A 16,650-nucleotide genomic window follows, 5' to 3' on the forward strand; every position below is an offset into this window, starting at 1 on the left:
GCCCCATGACCATTCCAGTAGAACTTAAAGTGCCCTCTACTGGAGCCCAAGCAAAGATGCTGGCCCTTTTGGACTCTGGATGCACGCGTTGCATAATTAGCCCAGAAGTGGTGGAGAAGTTGGGCTTAAGACTAAGGACTTTAAAAGTGCCCATTGCCTTTTGCCAGTTGGATGGGTCAGTGGCTTAGGGGGGGGGCTCCTGCCCATTTTGTAACTGAACCAGTAGAAATGTGGATGGGGGATCACCAAGAAACCTTAAGTTTCATCATTGCACCTGGGATGAATCGGCCCCTCATACTAGGTTTACCCTGGTTACGGAAATGGAACCCTTACGTGAATTGGAGGAAAGGGTGGTTTCGCATCCGTTCCACAAAACCCCTGGAGGGCAAGGAGAAGGTCTCCCTCATAGCCAATGCTCAAACAAACCTAGTGGCTGCAGCACAGGAAAAAATTGAGGGGGAAGAGAAAATCCCTAAAGACTATTGGGACTTAAAGGACATTTTCAGTGAAAAGGCTTCCAATACATTGCCCCCCACCGTGCTACTGATTGTAGTATTGAGATCCTACCAGGAGTAAAACTCCCGAAACCCCAGATTTATTCGATGACCCCATGTGAAACAGAAGAATTACGAAAGTTTATTGATAAAAACTTAAAAAGGGGGTTCATAGAACCAACTAGACCACGGGTGGCCGCACCTGTATTGTTTAGAGAAAAGAAAGATGGCCCCTTTCATTTATGTGTGAACTATAAAAATCTTAATGGAATTTGCATGGAAAATGTATACTCCCCTCCCACTCATGAAGGATATGTTGGCCCAGTTGGACAAAATAGATTTTTCACAAAGTTGGACCTAAGGGAGGCCTACTACAGAGTCAGACTCAAAGATGGAGATGAATGGAAAACTGCTTTCAACTGCCCTTGGGGGGTGTTTTCAGTTCAAAGTACTCCCATTTGGTCTGCAGGGGGCGCCAGCAGTCTTCATGCAATTAATAAATGAAGTTCTGCATGAACACCTGTACAAGGGCATGTTAGTCTACCTTGATGACATCCTTATCTACACGGAAACACGTGATGAACACGTGACTTTAGTGCGATCAGTCCTCAAAAAACTCCAAGCCACTGAACTTTATGCCAAATTGTCTAAATGTGAATTTCATCAAGAGAAGATAGATTATCTAGGGTACCGTATCTCCCACAATGGCATTGACATGGACCTGGCGAAAGCCCAAGCAGTCACTGAGTGAGCACCTCCTCACATCCATAAGCAATTGCAAAGTTTTTGGGGATTTGAAAATTTTTATCGTCAATTTATTCCTTCATTCGCTAGCATTGCACTGCCCATTACAAATCTCCTAAAATCAAAAGGAGACACCAAACCTAAACCAGGTAAACCTTTGCACTGGACTATGGAGTGCCAAGCCGCTTTCAAAAAATTGAAGCAACTCTTTGCAGCAAAACCTGTTTTGAAACACCGGATATGGATGCTCCATTTGTCGTTCAAGCTGATGCCAGTGACGTGGCGGTGGGGGAAGTGTTACTTCAAACAAACACTGAGGGAAAATTGTGGCCGTGCGCTTACACCTCATGTAAACTTACTGAAACAGAAAGGAGATGGGCGATATGGGAAAAGGAAGCTTTGGCTGACAGATAGGCTCTGATGACCTGGCAACACTTCCTAGAGGGGGCAAAACACCCTTTTGAGATATGGACGGATCATAACAATTTGGAAGCGTTGAAGACCCCACATAAGCTATCACCTAAACAAGTGCGTTGGACACAGCACTTCAATCGTTTCAACTTTGCCCTCAAGTACATCCCGGGAGGGAAGAACTTTATGGCTGATGCCTTGTCTAGGCTTTCCCAGTACAACAGCTCCAGGCTGAGCGTGGTTCATCCAGTCATCCTAGCAAAAAATCTCACTGCCCCGATGATTACTAGGAGCCAAGGCCCAATGGACTTAGATGTCACTACAGACTTAATGAACAAACTCAAGGAAGGCCTTGAGTCCAATGACTGGTTCAAGAAACATTCAAATGAATGCACCATGAAAGATGGACTGGCTTGGGTAGGAGCTAAATTGTATATTCCTGCTAACCTGAAACCAGTTGTTCTTCCACGGGCCCACGATTCGAGGATGGCAGGCCATTTTAGATTTGTAAAGACTTTGCATTTGATTGAGAGACAATTCTAGTGGCCTTCATTGAAAAAAGACATTGAGTCCTACATAGCCAGTTGTCCCGTCTGTGCAGCCGCAAAAAGACCACCGGGGAAGCCCCAAGGTCTTCTCCAGAGGATTGTCTGCCCTGAGGCATCATGGAAGGAAATAGCAATGGATTTCATTGTAGAATTGCCAGAAAGTCTAGGAAATACCATAATTTGGGTTATCACCGACCTGTTTTCCAAGTAAGTTCATTTTGTGCCTTGTTCCAAGATCCCATCAGCTAAGTCGTTGGCTAAATTTGTTTATTTCACATGTATATCGGTTACATGGAGTGCCTGAATGCATTATTTCAGATAGGGGGGTCCAATTCACCTCCCTCTTCTGGAAGGAGTTCCTGAAGTTGATTGGCTCTGCCCAGGGGCTGATCTCCACCCACCATCCTCAAACTAATGGGGCTTGTGAGTGGACTAACTCTGTTCTCGAGCAGTACCTCCAATGTTTCATTAATTATCAACAGGATAATTGGGCTGAACTGTTACCACATGCCAAGGTGACATACAATAACTCTGTGCACAGCAGTACCGGCATGACCCCTTTCAAAGTTGTGTTCGGCCAGGACTTTTTTCCGATTCCTGAATTGCCGTGGGAAAGACCGCAAATTTTGTCCTTATCTGAGTGTAGTGATCAACTTCAACAGTTTTGGCCGATGACCCGCAAAGCATTGGAGGCAGCCCACCAGGCTCACAAGAAACAAGCGGATAAGAAGAGAGCTAAACCGAAAGAATACAAAGTTAGGGATAGGGTACTTTTATCCACCAAGTTTGTGCAAACCACCCAAAAATCGAAGAAACTGGGGCCGAAGTATGTAGGTCTGTTCCCCATTGTGAAAATCATAAATCCTGTATCCATAAGATTGGAGTTGCCTAAGAACCTTAGTAGGATTTACCCTGTGTTTCATGTGAACCTGTTGAAACCTGAGCACACTTCTTCCTTTCATCCACCTCAACCTGCACCCCCCACCCCTCTTCTTATTGAAGGAGAGCAACATTTTGAAGTTAAAGACATTTTAGATTCCAGAAAACATAGAGGTCGCGTTCAATATTTGGTGTCCTGGAAACATTTCCCCCCTTCCCATGCTGAATGGGTCAACAAATCTCATGTTAGAGCTCCCAGACTTTTGTAGAAGTTCTACACCAAGTACCCTGATAAGCCTTGAGGGTTTGACATGTCCATACCTTTATTGCTGTATTGTATTGTGTGTGTTTTTTTCCTGCAGAGATGACATCTCTTTCTGAAGGGGGGCCGGATGTCAGCCTTGGCATCGCTTGCTTGCTTTTGGCTGCCATGGAAACGGGGAGGGGGGCATGGTATTTTGGTGGGGAATAATTGGGACAGGAGTGATAGTTAAAAAGAGTTCTCACCATCTTCTGCGCATGCTTATGACCACTGTTTGGATCTGGTCAAGGCCAACCATCTTGCATACCAACCTGATGATATTTATTGGAGATGCAACCCACATTACACCTAAGGGATTTGCAGATTGGACAATGGGGTGGGGGTTGTTGGGGGGGAGGGGGGTTGGGCAAATGTTTGATATGTATGATTTCACGTGTTTCTGCCTCAGACCTGGCTTTACTTCACTGCTATCTTTTCATAACCAGTAAAAGTACTTTTAATTCCACAAACAATGGAGTTGAGAGGTTTCTTTCTTGGTTGCTGAAGGAGGCCTGCTTGACTCTATCTATCTATCTATCTATCATCTATCTATCTATCTATCTATCTATCTATCTATCATCTATCTATCTATCTATCATCTATCTATCTATCTATCTATCTATCTATCATCTATCATCTATCATCTATCTATCTATCTATCTATCTATCTATCTATCTATCTATCTATCTATCTATCATCTATCATCTCTCCCCACCCCCACCCTTTCCTGTTTTCTCAGTTTACCTGGGCACCAGATGAGATGGTGTTCTTGGTAGGTTTCCACACAGAAATATGACATTGGAGAGAATTCTGGAAATTAGCCCCTGTTTCTTGTCCCCAGAAGCCACCCGGACTCACTTATGCCAAAAGAAATACCTGGGTTGAAACTTGAGAGCTGTTTCCTGGTATCTGAGTGTGACATTCTCAGCATATTCAGTTGCTGACGTCGCTGTTTTCTTCTGGCACTCTGAGAGCCAAGACCCTGCATTTCCCATCTCCTGTTGAAAGAGGAAGGAGCAAAATAAAACTATAGGGCTGGAATTGGGAGCCAGACTGATGTTGACTATCTACTTTAGGAGAGGGGTTGAAATGAAATGGGGAGGGGGAGGAAAAGAAAGAAGAGGGAAGTCAAAAATTCATATTCTGCTGTTTAGGGCAGGAAGTCCTCCACTTACAACAATTTGTTTAGTGACTGTTCAAAGCTGTAACGGCACTGAAAAAAGTGACTTATGACCATTTTTCACCCAAACATTGCAGCGCCCCTATGGTCACATGATCAAAATTCAGGCACTTAGCAACTGACTCATATTTATGACAGTTGCAGTGTCCTTGGGTCATGCGATCAACTTTTGTGACCTTCTGACATGCAGAGTCAATGTGGAAGCGATTCACTGAACAACGGTGTTACTAATTTAACAACTGTGGTGATCCCTTAACAACCGCAGCAAGAAAAATTGCAAAATGGGGCAAAACTCACGTAACAACCATCTTGCTTAGCAGCAGAAAGTTTGGGCTCAATTGCGGTCATAAGTCAAGGACTACTTGTACAAATATGAAGATGACAACGTGGTGATGGGATGTGTGGGGCCCTGTCAGCGCAAGGGCTCTCTTTGTTCCTCACCGAGGTCCTCAGAACCTTTGCAGACATAAGATTGTTTCCCCAAATTTGCTCAGGTCTTTTTTTGAAGCCATCTGCATTATCCATCCCATCAATCAAAAAAATCTGAGGGATGCATAACATCCATGACATTGGCATTCAGCAATGGGAATTGCTTGTTTTTCTCCCTCCTCTATCTAACTTAAGATATTTCGGTTCGCCTTGCCTACACACTTGCAAATATCTCTTTGTGGCCATATGGGTGTCATTTTTTTTTGACATGAAGCCTGAGACTTTGAAGAAAGTATATGCTTCTCTCAATATTACATTCGGGGATTTTTCTACATTTTTCCCCTCAGAATGCTGTGCTTTAGAAAGAGCTCTCTTTGATCCATCTGCCTAAAACAAGGGTGTCAAACTCAATTCCATTGAGGGCCGCATTGGGGCCGGGCGGCGGCGGCCAGCAGTAAAACAATTTGAATTTCACCACTGCCAGGGAGGCATGGCCAGGTTAATGTCACTCATGTCAGGGGGGCACCTGTGATAGCCCAAGCCCTCTCCCAGTGAAAAAAGGCTCCCGAGCTCCGTTTTCAACCACCATGGCCTCCTGCAGCCCTCTGCCAGTGAAAACGGAGCTCTGTTTCCACTGGCAGATGGCTGCCTGAGGCTGACACAGCTGAAAATGGAGTCTGGGAGGGCTGCGTGTGGCCCTCTTGGTTTTCACTGGCAAAGGCACTGAGGCCCGGTTCTTCGCTGTTTCCAGGGCAACCCCATGGGCCAGATCTAAGTACCCCACAGGCTGGATCCAGCCTGCAGGCCTTAAGTTTGACAGCCCCTAACCTAGAACATCTTAACATCAGTTTTAGTGCCGAGGTTGAACTGAAAGAAGCCGAATCCTCCCAGTACACAAGAGAATGTATCACGCACCACCACAGCAAAACTCCCCATTCCTGACTTCTGACGATGGCAAAATTTTCAGAGAGCTACTGATGGGAGGACAACTGCTGGAAAGTTAAGCTCAGGCCGTAACAGTTGGAAATGGCATTTTGTGTTGCACAGTAAGGAAGGCTTATGAAGATTAGTTGTCATCAGTCTCTCTCCCTCACTTGACTAACGAAAGACAACAAGCTCCTCAGGGATGGGTTTCAAAAATTTTTACTACCGGTTTGGTGGGCGTGCCTAGATGGGGCCGTGTGATTGAGTGGGCATGGCCAACTTGACGTCACTCATGCACACTCAGTCACATGACCCCTCACCAAGCCATGCCCACCCAAACGGTGGTGAAAAGTTTTGACAGGAGGGGGGGGGGCTTCCAGCCTCGCCGGAGCTAAGGGAGCTCCTGCAAACTACCCAGTAAGAAAAATAAAGGTTTTTGTCCTCCCAAGCCCCCAGGAACACTCTGCAGGCTTCAGGGCTGGGGGAAGGCAAAAATGCCTCCATTTTTGCAAAAAATGGCCCATCTCTTGGAGCTCTCCAGGACTAGCATGCGCACACCATTAAAAAGGGGGGGGAATTACATTTTTTTCAATGAAGAGTGTTCTGTGCATGTGCAGGACAGAAAATAAAGATGGCAACGCTCAGAATTGAACCAGTATGGTCACGTGTCCTGCCGAGTTAATACCTATTTTGCTGAAACGGGCCGAAACACACACGCACACACACACACGTGCACACATACACACACACAAACATACAGAATCTCTGCTCGGGATCTTCCACCCAAAATGTCCACCCATATGCAAGTCAATGTCCAACCTGTCCAGGCCCAAAATGTCTACAAAAGTCGTATAGTCTTAGTGTGGTTTTTTTTAAATGTTCCCATCTCATCCCAATTGTTCTGGAATGTTTGAAGATTACATTGTCTTTATTTTCAGGGTTTGTTTCAACCTTTTCAGCTGCATTTACTGTGCAATGCCCCCTCCCCACCCCCATGCCAGAGGACACCAGCCAATCTTCGAAATAAAAAATAAAATCCGGAGGCTTTTCTTTTATTATTGATAAAATTGCAGCAAAGACCTGCAAGCAAATTACCTGATTTTCTTCACGGGTTTTCCCATTTTCTGTTTTTGGAATGGATGTGGGCTTTCTGGATTTTAAGTTCCCCATGCCCACTCTTAGAGTGCCATCGCAGGGGGTCAGTGTGTCTTGAAACACTGCCTGACTTTCCTCTAGGACTACAGATTTGTCTGGGTAGTTTTCCTTGTTTTCATCTCTGGGGGAGAAAAAAATCAATAAAAGCACATCTTAAAAAGCACTCTAAAGAATTTTAAGCCAGTAAAACAGGCAGCAAAATGGTAGTGCTCAAAGCAACACATCTATCACCAAGCTTATCTGAAAAATACGAATTTCCCTTTCCCTTTTTCCTAAGCAGATCTTCCCATCAAAATCACCAAACAACAATAAAATGTCTTTATGTACCATCATTTTTACATATAAGGGGTAAGAAATCCACCCCTTAATCCCAGACTTCAAGAATTAACTACTACAGCCCACTGATTCAAGTTTGCCAGATAAAAAAAAAATCCCCAGGGTTTGCTGTTGTATGTATGTGGTTTTGGAAAACAGAATGATTTCACTCTCCAGGCGTGGCACTCAGCCTTAATGAGCTCATCCTTCCAACAGCACTATAGCACTTTGTTTTATCAACTTCCCCATGGTGCTTTACAACCCTCTCTGAGCGGTTTACAGAGTCAGCATATTGCCCTCAACAATCTGAGTCCTCGTTTTACCCACCTCAGAAGGATGGAAGGCTGAGTCAACCTTGAGCCAGTCAGGATCAAACTCCAAGCTATGGGTGGAGATAGCCTGCAATACAGCATTCTAACCACTCTGCCACCAAGGCTCCATAGCTCCATGCCTTGGGAATGTCATCCCATTCCTGACCCCATTTGTCAGGTTCATCTCCCTTTGAACAAGATTTCAATCCATTTTGTGTTGGGGAATTGCTGAATAGGTAGGTAGGTAGGTAGATAGGTAGGTAGGTGGGTGGGTGGGTGAGTGGGTGGATGGATGGATGGATGGATGGATGGTAGGTAGGTAGATGATGATAGATGGATAGATAGATAGATAGATAGATAGATAGATAGATAGATAGATAGATAGATAGATAGATAGATAGATAGATAGATAGATAGACAGACAGACAGACAGACAGACAGACAGACAGACAGACAGACAATAGGTAGGTAGGTAGATAGATTCTAGATAGATAGAGATAGATAGATAGATAGATAGATAGATAGATGATAGATAGATAGATAGATAGATAGATAGATAGATAGATAGATAGATAGATAGATAGACAGACAGACAGACAGACAATAGGTAGGTAGGTAGATAGATTCTAGATAGATAGATAGATAGAGATAGATAGATAGATAGATAGATAGATGATAGATAGATAGATAGATAGATAGATAGATAGATAGATAGATAGACAGACAGACAGACAGACAGACAGACTGACGGTAGGTAGGTAGGTAGGTAGGTAGGTAGGTAGGTAGGTAGGTTGAGTGATTGAGTGAGTGAATGAGTGAGTAAGTGAGTGAGTGAGTGAGTGAGTGAGTTTATGGAACAGAATTGTTCATGGCTGCATCAAGTTCACATTCCAGGAGAAAGGAGTTGACGTCGCGACGATACGGATGTGCAATCTCAGAGCTCCGAGATCGCAGCCAATACTTTTACCGCTGAGTGGTCCATCTGGACCTAAACCATCCCAAAGAGATGGTGACAGGGAAGAGTATGTCTTGCTGATCTCAGGGACATCGCAAAGTCCCTGATTGATCCAAGAGAATCTCTTCTAGCCAGCAATAGAAGTGCAGCCTCAAGCTGCTGAAGTTGAGACAGCTCTGCAAGTGGAGGAAAGCGGAAAGAGAAAGTGTGTCCATATGCTGAGGAAATTTTATTTTTACAAAAGAGACTGCCCAAAAAAGATTAAAACCAAATCAAACTTGTAAAGAAAAGAAAAGAAAATATGCCACGAATTTAAGCTATTTTGGACAGTGTGTTATCCTTTTTTTAAAATTGTCTTCTATGGATGGGAGTTTTGCAAACACTTCCTACTTTTTAAAGTGAAAGTATTGGCTTTTCTTCTACTACTTTTTTTTTACCTATGGATTAAATCTTTTTTTTTATTTTCACAATAATGGCTTGGATGGGTTTTTTTCTTTTTATTTTGTTCTACTTAAGAGCCTTGTTTCTTTTAAGCTTGGAATATAAAGAGGATATAAAAGGAATATAAAGAGAGCAGTAACATCAGAGGGAAAAGAAGTTACACTGCCACTTGGAGGTTGGAGGTTGAGTTCTGGAAATATTTTTCTCTCTCTTTTCCTTGATCATTTTGACCTTGCACTTCAAAGATTTTAGCTTGCAAAAAGATAAGATGGGTTGTTTATGCAGGTCCCCTTTGGATGTCTCTGGCAGTAAGAGAGAAGTGAAAAACAAAGCTTTGTTTTCCAACTAGAGTGGCAGTGTTTATAAATTGGACAATGACACAATACCAAGAAGAAACCATAACATTACAACAGATTATGTTTGAAATTCAAAAATTATTAGAAACATCAGAGAGAATTGAGAAGAAATTGGAAAATATAGATGGTAATATAGCAAAATTTGATGAAATTGAAGATAGCCAGCTAATGGAAAAAGTGGAGGTTAGAGTCTTAAAAACCCAAGGGAAAAATGAACAAAGAGGCAAGATAACTGTGGATATTGACAGTGATCTGTGCGTGGTTGGAAATGGAAAGAATGGAACATGGAAAGGGGAGAGAGATGGAAAGGAGCTCTACCCCCAGATTTCAAGGTATAGAAGGAGAAAAAAGAGAAGAATTGATGGATTTAAGGAGAGGAACTTTGACAAAAGCACTACTGATAACCAAAGATAAGCTGATTAAAGAAAATTTGGTATACATTTTTAAATGGTGACCATGAAAGGAAGTTTAGAAATTTTGTTATGTATGAAAGCCTATAATATTGAAATTGGATTGATCATGGATATAGTTAGATAAATAATCGATAATGATATAATGTATACATACATATTCATTCGACAAGAGGAAATTTGATATAAATTTTAAATGGTGACCATGAAAGGAAGTTTTGAAACTTAGTTATGTATGAAAGCCTATAATATTGAAATTGGATATAAATTGTAAACAGTGATTAAGAAAGGAGGTTTAGAAACTTTGTTATCAAACAATTAATTTTTATTTAGAACTTTTCACAAAGATAGAATGTTATTGGATGATATTGAAAATAGACAATGGAATGCCATTATGTGGTTTTGCTTTGAATTTTGGAATATTTGTTATAAAGGGATGTTAAAACAACTATAGTCATATGAAGGATGAGGTATGATGATAATAATATATATATAAATATATTTGATGTAAAATATATAATTTGATATGGATTATAGGTGATGACTGTGGAAGGGATGCACGAAAGTTCTTTGTAACCAATTGACACACTTTTTATAATTTGTAATGGAATATGTTTTTATGGTATTTGTTGTGTCTTGTTTGTTTGTGTCTATTCAAAAAATAAAAAATAATAATAAAAAAAGTTCACAATTCCAGATATATTTCGAAAAAAAAGGGTTTTGATATTGTTGGGCCCAAGATGTAGATCAGCCCAAAGAAATGTATTTCATATTAAGACTAAAGCTATTCCCTTTTTACGACCCAATAATCCCTTAAGAGCCGTGGTGGCACAGTGGTTAGAATACAGTACTGCAGGCTACTTCAGTTGACTGCTAGCTGCAGTTTGGCAGTTCAAATCTCACCAGGCTCAAGGTTGGCTCAGACTTCCATCCTTCCAAGGTGGGTAAAATGAGGACCCAGATTATTGGGGGCAAATATGCTGATTCTGTAAACTGCTTAGAGAGGGCTGTAAAAGCACTATGAAGCGGTATATAAGTCTAAGTGCTATTGCTATTAATTCAGGATAGAGTCAGGGCAACTGGATAGAGCTGAGCTTTTACTGGCCGGATGCCTTTCCTGACGCCATGCAGATTTCACAATATTTTTTTTTCTTTGCGTCCTAAGAGAGAAATATCTGCCTAGGCCTGAACTCTCAATCTTTTGAAAGAGAGGAAAGTGTCTTCACAACCAGGCCACTTAATATAAAGACTAAAACTACCTTTATTAAAATTGGCTTGATTAACAGAATCTTGCAAGTCTGATTATGGTTTATTTCTTCCTTCTTTATAATCGAAATAATGGAGGAGTTTAAGATATTTTCACAGTCTTTTCACATCTTCCTTCCTTATTTGAACTTCACAATGCTTTCCTCTTTATTGTTTTGGTAACAGATTTCCCCTTTTAGAAATTGAAGAGAATATTTGTAGCTCGAGTGGGAAATTTAGGCAGAGGTTTGTCCTCTGAGCTCCCAGACGTTTCGTTACCGAACTAGGTAACATCTTCAATGGGGTCAAAGATGTCACCTAATTTGGTAACAAAACATCCAGGAGCTAGCAGCAAGCTCCAGAGGACACATCTCTGCATAGATCTGTCCTTTCTCAATCCTCTAGAGCCATGGTGGGGCAGTGGTTAGAATGCAGTGTTGCAGGCTAACTCACTGCTCACTGCCAGAAGTTCAATCCTTACCAGCTCAAGGCTGACTCAGCTTTCTATCTTTTTGAGGTCGGTAAAATGATGATCAAAATTTCTGGGAGCAAGATGCTGACTCTGTGAACTGCTTAAAGAGGGCTGTAAAACACTATGAAGTGGTATATAAGTGCTATTGTCCATGCTCTATACTCCATGTCAATAACGCAACAGGACAACTAGATGGTAAGAAAGGGTTAGAAATGTATTTTTTGCTGCCACCTGGAAGTCATCTACTTCCTTACCCTCACTAACTCCAGAATTGAAAGCTGCCTTAAATGATTCCTGGGGAAGTTTGGTCTATTGAACTTAGTCCCTATCAAGCCATCATCTATAGTGGTTTGCATAAACAAACCAAGTTATTTATGTTTGGTTTGGGTCAAACTGAGTTGTGTAAACTCAGCTTGACCCAAACCAAAATAGATAGTATTACATACACTTCACCAATAATGGGCTTTTTATTCAATAAATCATAGGCAAAACCCCACGTCTTAGCCCTGAATATGTGAATGGTGCTCATCTCAACCTTCTTCAACCCAGCTGTCTCCAGCTTCCTCAAATCTCTTGGTTCACAGCCAGTTGTGGTCCAGCTGCAGAGGTCCTGAGAGCTGTAGTCCACCCGGCTGCAGTGGATGATGTCATCCAGCCTTCTCTAATAATTTTACATTGTAAAACCGGCTGTTTTACAACATAAACAATAATCATTACTCATTTTTAAAATCATCTTATGTAAGAACTCGATCCTTGTTCTTTCTCTAAAATCACTTAATGAAAAGGATGCAGTCAGAATTTTTTTTATCTCTCTCTCTCTTCACTCCACCTATTACACAGTCACTCTTCTTTATTTATCCTTGAAATTTAATATAATTCCTATTAATTTACATGGCTGCATCCTCTCTGTCTCAGTTCTTGCATTAGATACCACTATGCAATAGCACTTAGACACATATACCACTTTACAGTGCTTTACAGCCCTAAGTGATTTACAGAGTCAGCATATTGCCCCAACAATCTGGGTCCTCATTTTACCGACCTTGGAAGGATGAATCAGTCGGTCAGAACTGAACTCCTGGCTGTGGGCAGAGTTAGCCTGCAATGCTGCATTCTAACCACTGCGCAATGAGGGTTCTTGCAATACAGAAATTGTGATGAGCTAGACACGTGTTCAATAGACAGGGAGCAGCGGTGATACTGTGATGAATCCCTCAGCTTACTGGAATCACGATTTTCTCTTTTAAAAAACAAGTGTCTTAAACCTTTACTTCCTGACCTTATAGAGCAACTGCATGGATTCTCAAAACCTCACAGCCAGCTAACCCCATGCCCAAACTATTCCTAAATATTTGTGTTGGCAGCAAAGGAATATTGGAAAGGTTACTACAATTCAAGCATGCAAATACTCTGGCACACTTGGACAGGAGAAAACCTCAGCAGGCAGAATCTCATTTACCATAGCTGCGTGACTCTGGAGAGTAAAATAGGTCACCAGTAACCATAGCAAACTGTCCACTGTCCTTGAAGACATTCCCAATACATTCTCCCCATCTGCTCCTCAGCCCTACCGCATGGAAAGGCTTATCAAATGGGTAACTCGATCAGTGAGTAAGAAGCGATTCTCATCATGCCAACTGTACAATCAGCCATCCAGACGTAGTGACACATAAACAGGAAGCCAATACTGCAGCAGGAGGCATGGCTGTCCCTGCCCTATGCTGACTATTTTGAGACTTTATAATATCATTGACAAGAAGTGGACTTAAATGCCCAACCCTTGTCCAATGCAGTATATACAGGATTATCAAAATGCCGCCAATACTCCACTGCATTCTGTATAGAAAAACAGAACAGAACATTCCAACAGAATTGGAAGAAACCTTGGAGGTCTTCTAGTCCAACCCCCTGTCCAAGCAACGGACCCTATATCAGTGATGGCAAACCTTTTCAGCACCGACTGCCCAAACTGGAACATGTGTCTGTGCACATGCGCTCATGCCTGTGCCAGAGCCTCGGAAACTCTAAGACCAGCTGGCCAGTGTGCATGCGCACACTGGCCACTTTGTGTTACCAGGACTCTGGCACATGCGAAGATCAGATGGCTGGCATGCAAGCGTGCACCAGAGACCAGAAGAGCAGTTAGCGATAGCATGCCACCTTTGGCACATGGGCCATAGGTTTGCCATCACAGCCCTATACCATCCCAGACAAGTGGCCAATCTCTTCTTTAAAAGCTTGCAGTGATGAAGCACTCACAACCTCTGGAGGCAAGTCGTTCCACTGGTTGATTGTTCTCACTGACAGGACAAAGTCAATACCTAAACCACTTTGCCAGTTCTGAGAATTCCTATGGGACTTTTCCTTGAAAATTTGTGGAAATGTTGTCAAGTTCTACTTAATTGCCACAAGCATCAGAAGGTCGAGTTTAGCTTTTACTAGAGATTGTATGGTTAATCTCAGTTATACTAGATTATTTTCCTCAAAATTCCATTGCACCTTTTAATGCCCACAACATCCTGTTTTAGTTGTTGAATTTATTCTCATTATGACCATTACTTTCCTTCATGCCCACACTTATTTTATTTTCATGGTTACAGGGGCTGTTGAGGTGGGAAGAAAACTAATATATGGCTATGTGTGGACTTTTTCTTAACTGTTTATGGATTTTAACTCTGAGGTATAATATTTTCCTTTCTTTGTCCCTATCCTCTTCTCTTCCTGTTTCTGGAGTTTAAAATGTTTCCCAGAATCCTCAGTCTCCATTTGTTTTCAAGTTCTCCACTGTTCCTTCTACTTCAGGAATGTACGTATCTCACACCCATGGTGGGACTCTGGACACAGTTTAGTCCACTGTCTCTTGCCTTCTTCTGTGTGGAAAGATTAATTCCTGTGATTCAGTCTAGGATAGAACTTTATGGACCTATTAAAGGTGGGTTTGCACCAGGAATCCCAGCCTCTATCTTGTCTTCTTCTAATTCTGTTGTAAAAGATGTTGCTATAAATTAGTTTCTCAACCCAGTCATCTATTTTTATTTTATGTACAGACTGTTGTCAAAGTCAAAGTATGTTTAGTCTTGATCAAAGAGTTGAAGATTCTATTTTGGTCAAAGTAAATTGGAAATGCATTATGCACCTGTCCCACTTCAGTAACAAGTCCCTCTGGGTTGGGATGGTGAAATTTATCAACCCGCATTATGTAGGAGTTCACAAGTTCCTATAAAAGCAGACATCTTGTAGTTATTACCTGTTTAACTGGGCTTTCCATGAAAGTCTCAAAGATGGGCTTGTTAATGATGTAGCCTTAGGCTCAAAATAGCTATGTCCTAGAGACTGCTTTGATTCCACCGCGAATCTGATTTTTTCTTTCATTAATAACTAAAATATCAGGGATAAAAATATCTCCTGCTGTTCTTGATATGTCCCAGATTCCAGAAGTGTTTAAATTTTAATATAATAGAAACTATGAATTAGACCTTGGCCAACAGTTCAGTTTTCAGTTTTTCACAAATTTTTAAGCAGTGCCAAGAGATTGACCTTTTCTTGCGATTTTTAAATCCTTCCTACGAAAATGGAATCATAAACCTTTCTACTATCCTCGCTTTTCCTCAGCAGCTCATTGGCTTCCTGGATCCTAAATAAAATTGTGAGCTTCCATTCACCATCCCCCATTTTGGCTTAGAAGCAAAAACGAATCACTAAAATGACTGTTGCCCAACTTTTCCAATTTCCTCAAAAGTATTTCTACTTTCCTCAACCGAAATAAATAACTAATTGGGTGTGGCCACCAGAGGTGGCAATATGTTTTATATAATGTGATTATATCCCTCAACACAATTTTTACATAACTTCAATTAGTGTGATGCAGTTTTAAGAGGGTGTAGCATCTTGTGCTACTTTTAGAGTCAATTCTGAATTATTTGTTAGAATAGATTTAAAAAGATGTTGTATCACATGGAGCCCCATCCTGGCTCAAACACCCTCCCTCTTCAATCGGGAGAAAATGAATGTGACATACGAATCATAATAAATCTGAAGAAGGGGATTTTAACTGCAGAATATTCTGCAGCTTTCAAGGGAAATAATCAAAATCTTATTCACAGACCAAATGGCCGTTGTGTGACTTTATTCCATAGTTCTACCTAGCCAAGCATACAAAGTCCTCAGAGTTAGATGCAATCAGTTTCTCAGTTTCTTTTAAGAAAAATATGAAAAGCTTCTGTAGGAGAGACCAGACTGAGCCTGAAGGAGGTGTCAAATGCATCACTAGTCTTGAGTTCGCTTGTACCCACAAGAGACCTAAGTCCAGCTCACCTTGGAATATGGGATGGGTCTTTTTTTAATGAACTTTAGAATTTAAAGTTTCCCTCACCTGCCATGATCCTGACAAAATGCTGGGTGGGCAGCTGTTGTGTGCCCTGGAGGGAAGTTTCTGATTCTTATAACGAGATCCCCCCAAGAAGGATCCCCCTGGGAAAATGAAGGGATAAAACATCCAAAGTGTTTTATCTAAGGCCATAGTGGGGAGATTGACCCTTTCCCTGTGCTGTGCTAACATTAATTGACATACACACACACACACACACACACACACACACACACACACCAAAATCAAGATTTCTATATTTAGGGCACCTGAAAATATAACACACCTGTGTTTGGATCAGCAGCATCTTTGACCAAGCAGGAAGGTAGGAACAAGACATTCAAAGGAAATGATTCAGCTTCCCAACTTCCTCCAAAACAAATTCAAAATGGATTTTAAAAGAAAATGAGAAGCGTGATAGAGTTCAAGTCCAAAGCTTGTGCAGAAACCTCTTGAATTTATTCTTCTTTCTTGGAAGAAAAGTTTTGACAGGCTTTTAAGGAAAGGCAACTGAGAGAGCACCGCCCAGGAGCCAAGAGGGGGATGAGGCATTAAAGGTATATGGCACCTGAGAGAGGCTGCCACTAAATCTGGATGTTGTATTCAGTCCTCAGTTGGTACCCTTAGGCAGCCCCAGGGTGCTTCTCCTTCTCCTTTTTTTGTTTCACTGCCACCTGCCTTGCCCTGCTTTCTGAGAACATCAACTGGGGTGG

At 41.7% G+C, this 16,650-nt stretch overlaps 1 protein-coding gene across 1 annotated transcript in view; it reads right to left on the reverse strand.

Annotated features, from left to right (window-relative positions):
* FAM13C (family with sequence similarity 13 member C) overlaps positions 1-16,650 on the reverse strand; it is a 55,472-nt gene that overhangs the window by 36,691 nt on the left and 2,131 nt on the right. The window contains exons 2-3 of the mRNA XM_081954543.1: positions 7,007-7,187; positions 4,255-4,376 (exon numbers count right to left, since the gene is read on the reverse strand). Of these exons, the coding sequence (XP_081810669.1) occupies positions 4,255-4,376; positions 7,007-7,187 (303 nt within the window). The remainder of the gene's footprint in view (positions 1-4,254; positions 4,377-7,006; positions 7,188-16,650) is intronic.

Source organism: Natrix helvetica (genome assembly GCF_964273705.1).
Source record: "Natrix helvetica genome assembly, chromosome: 5".
NCBI classification, from domain to species: Eukaryota; Metazoa; Chordata; class Lepidosauria; order Squamata; family Natricidae; genus Natrix; species Natrix helvetica.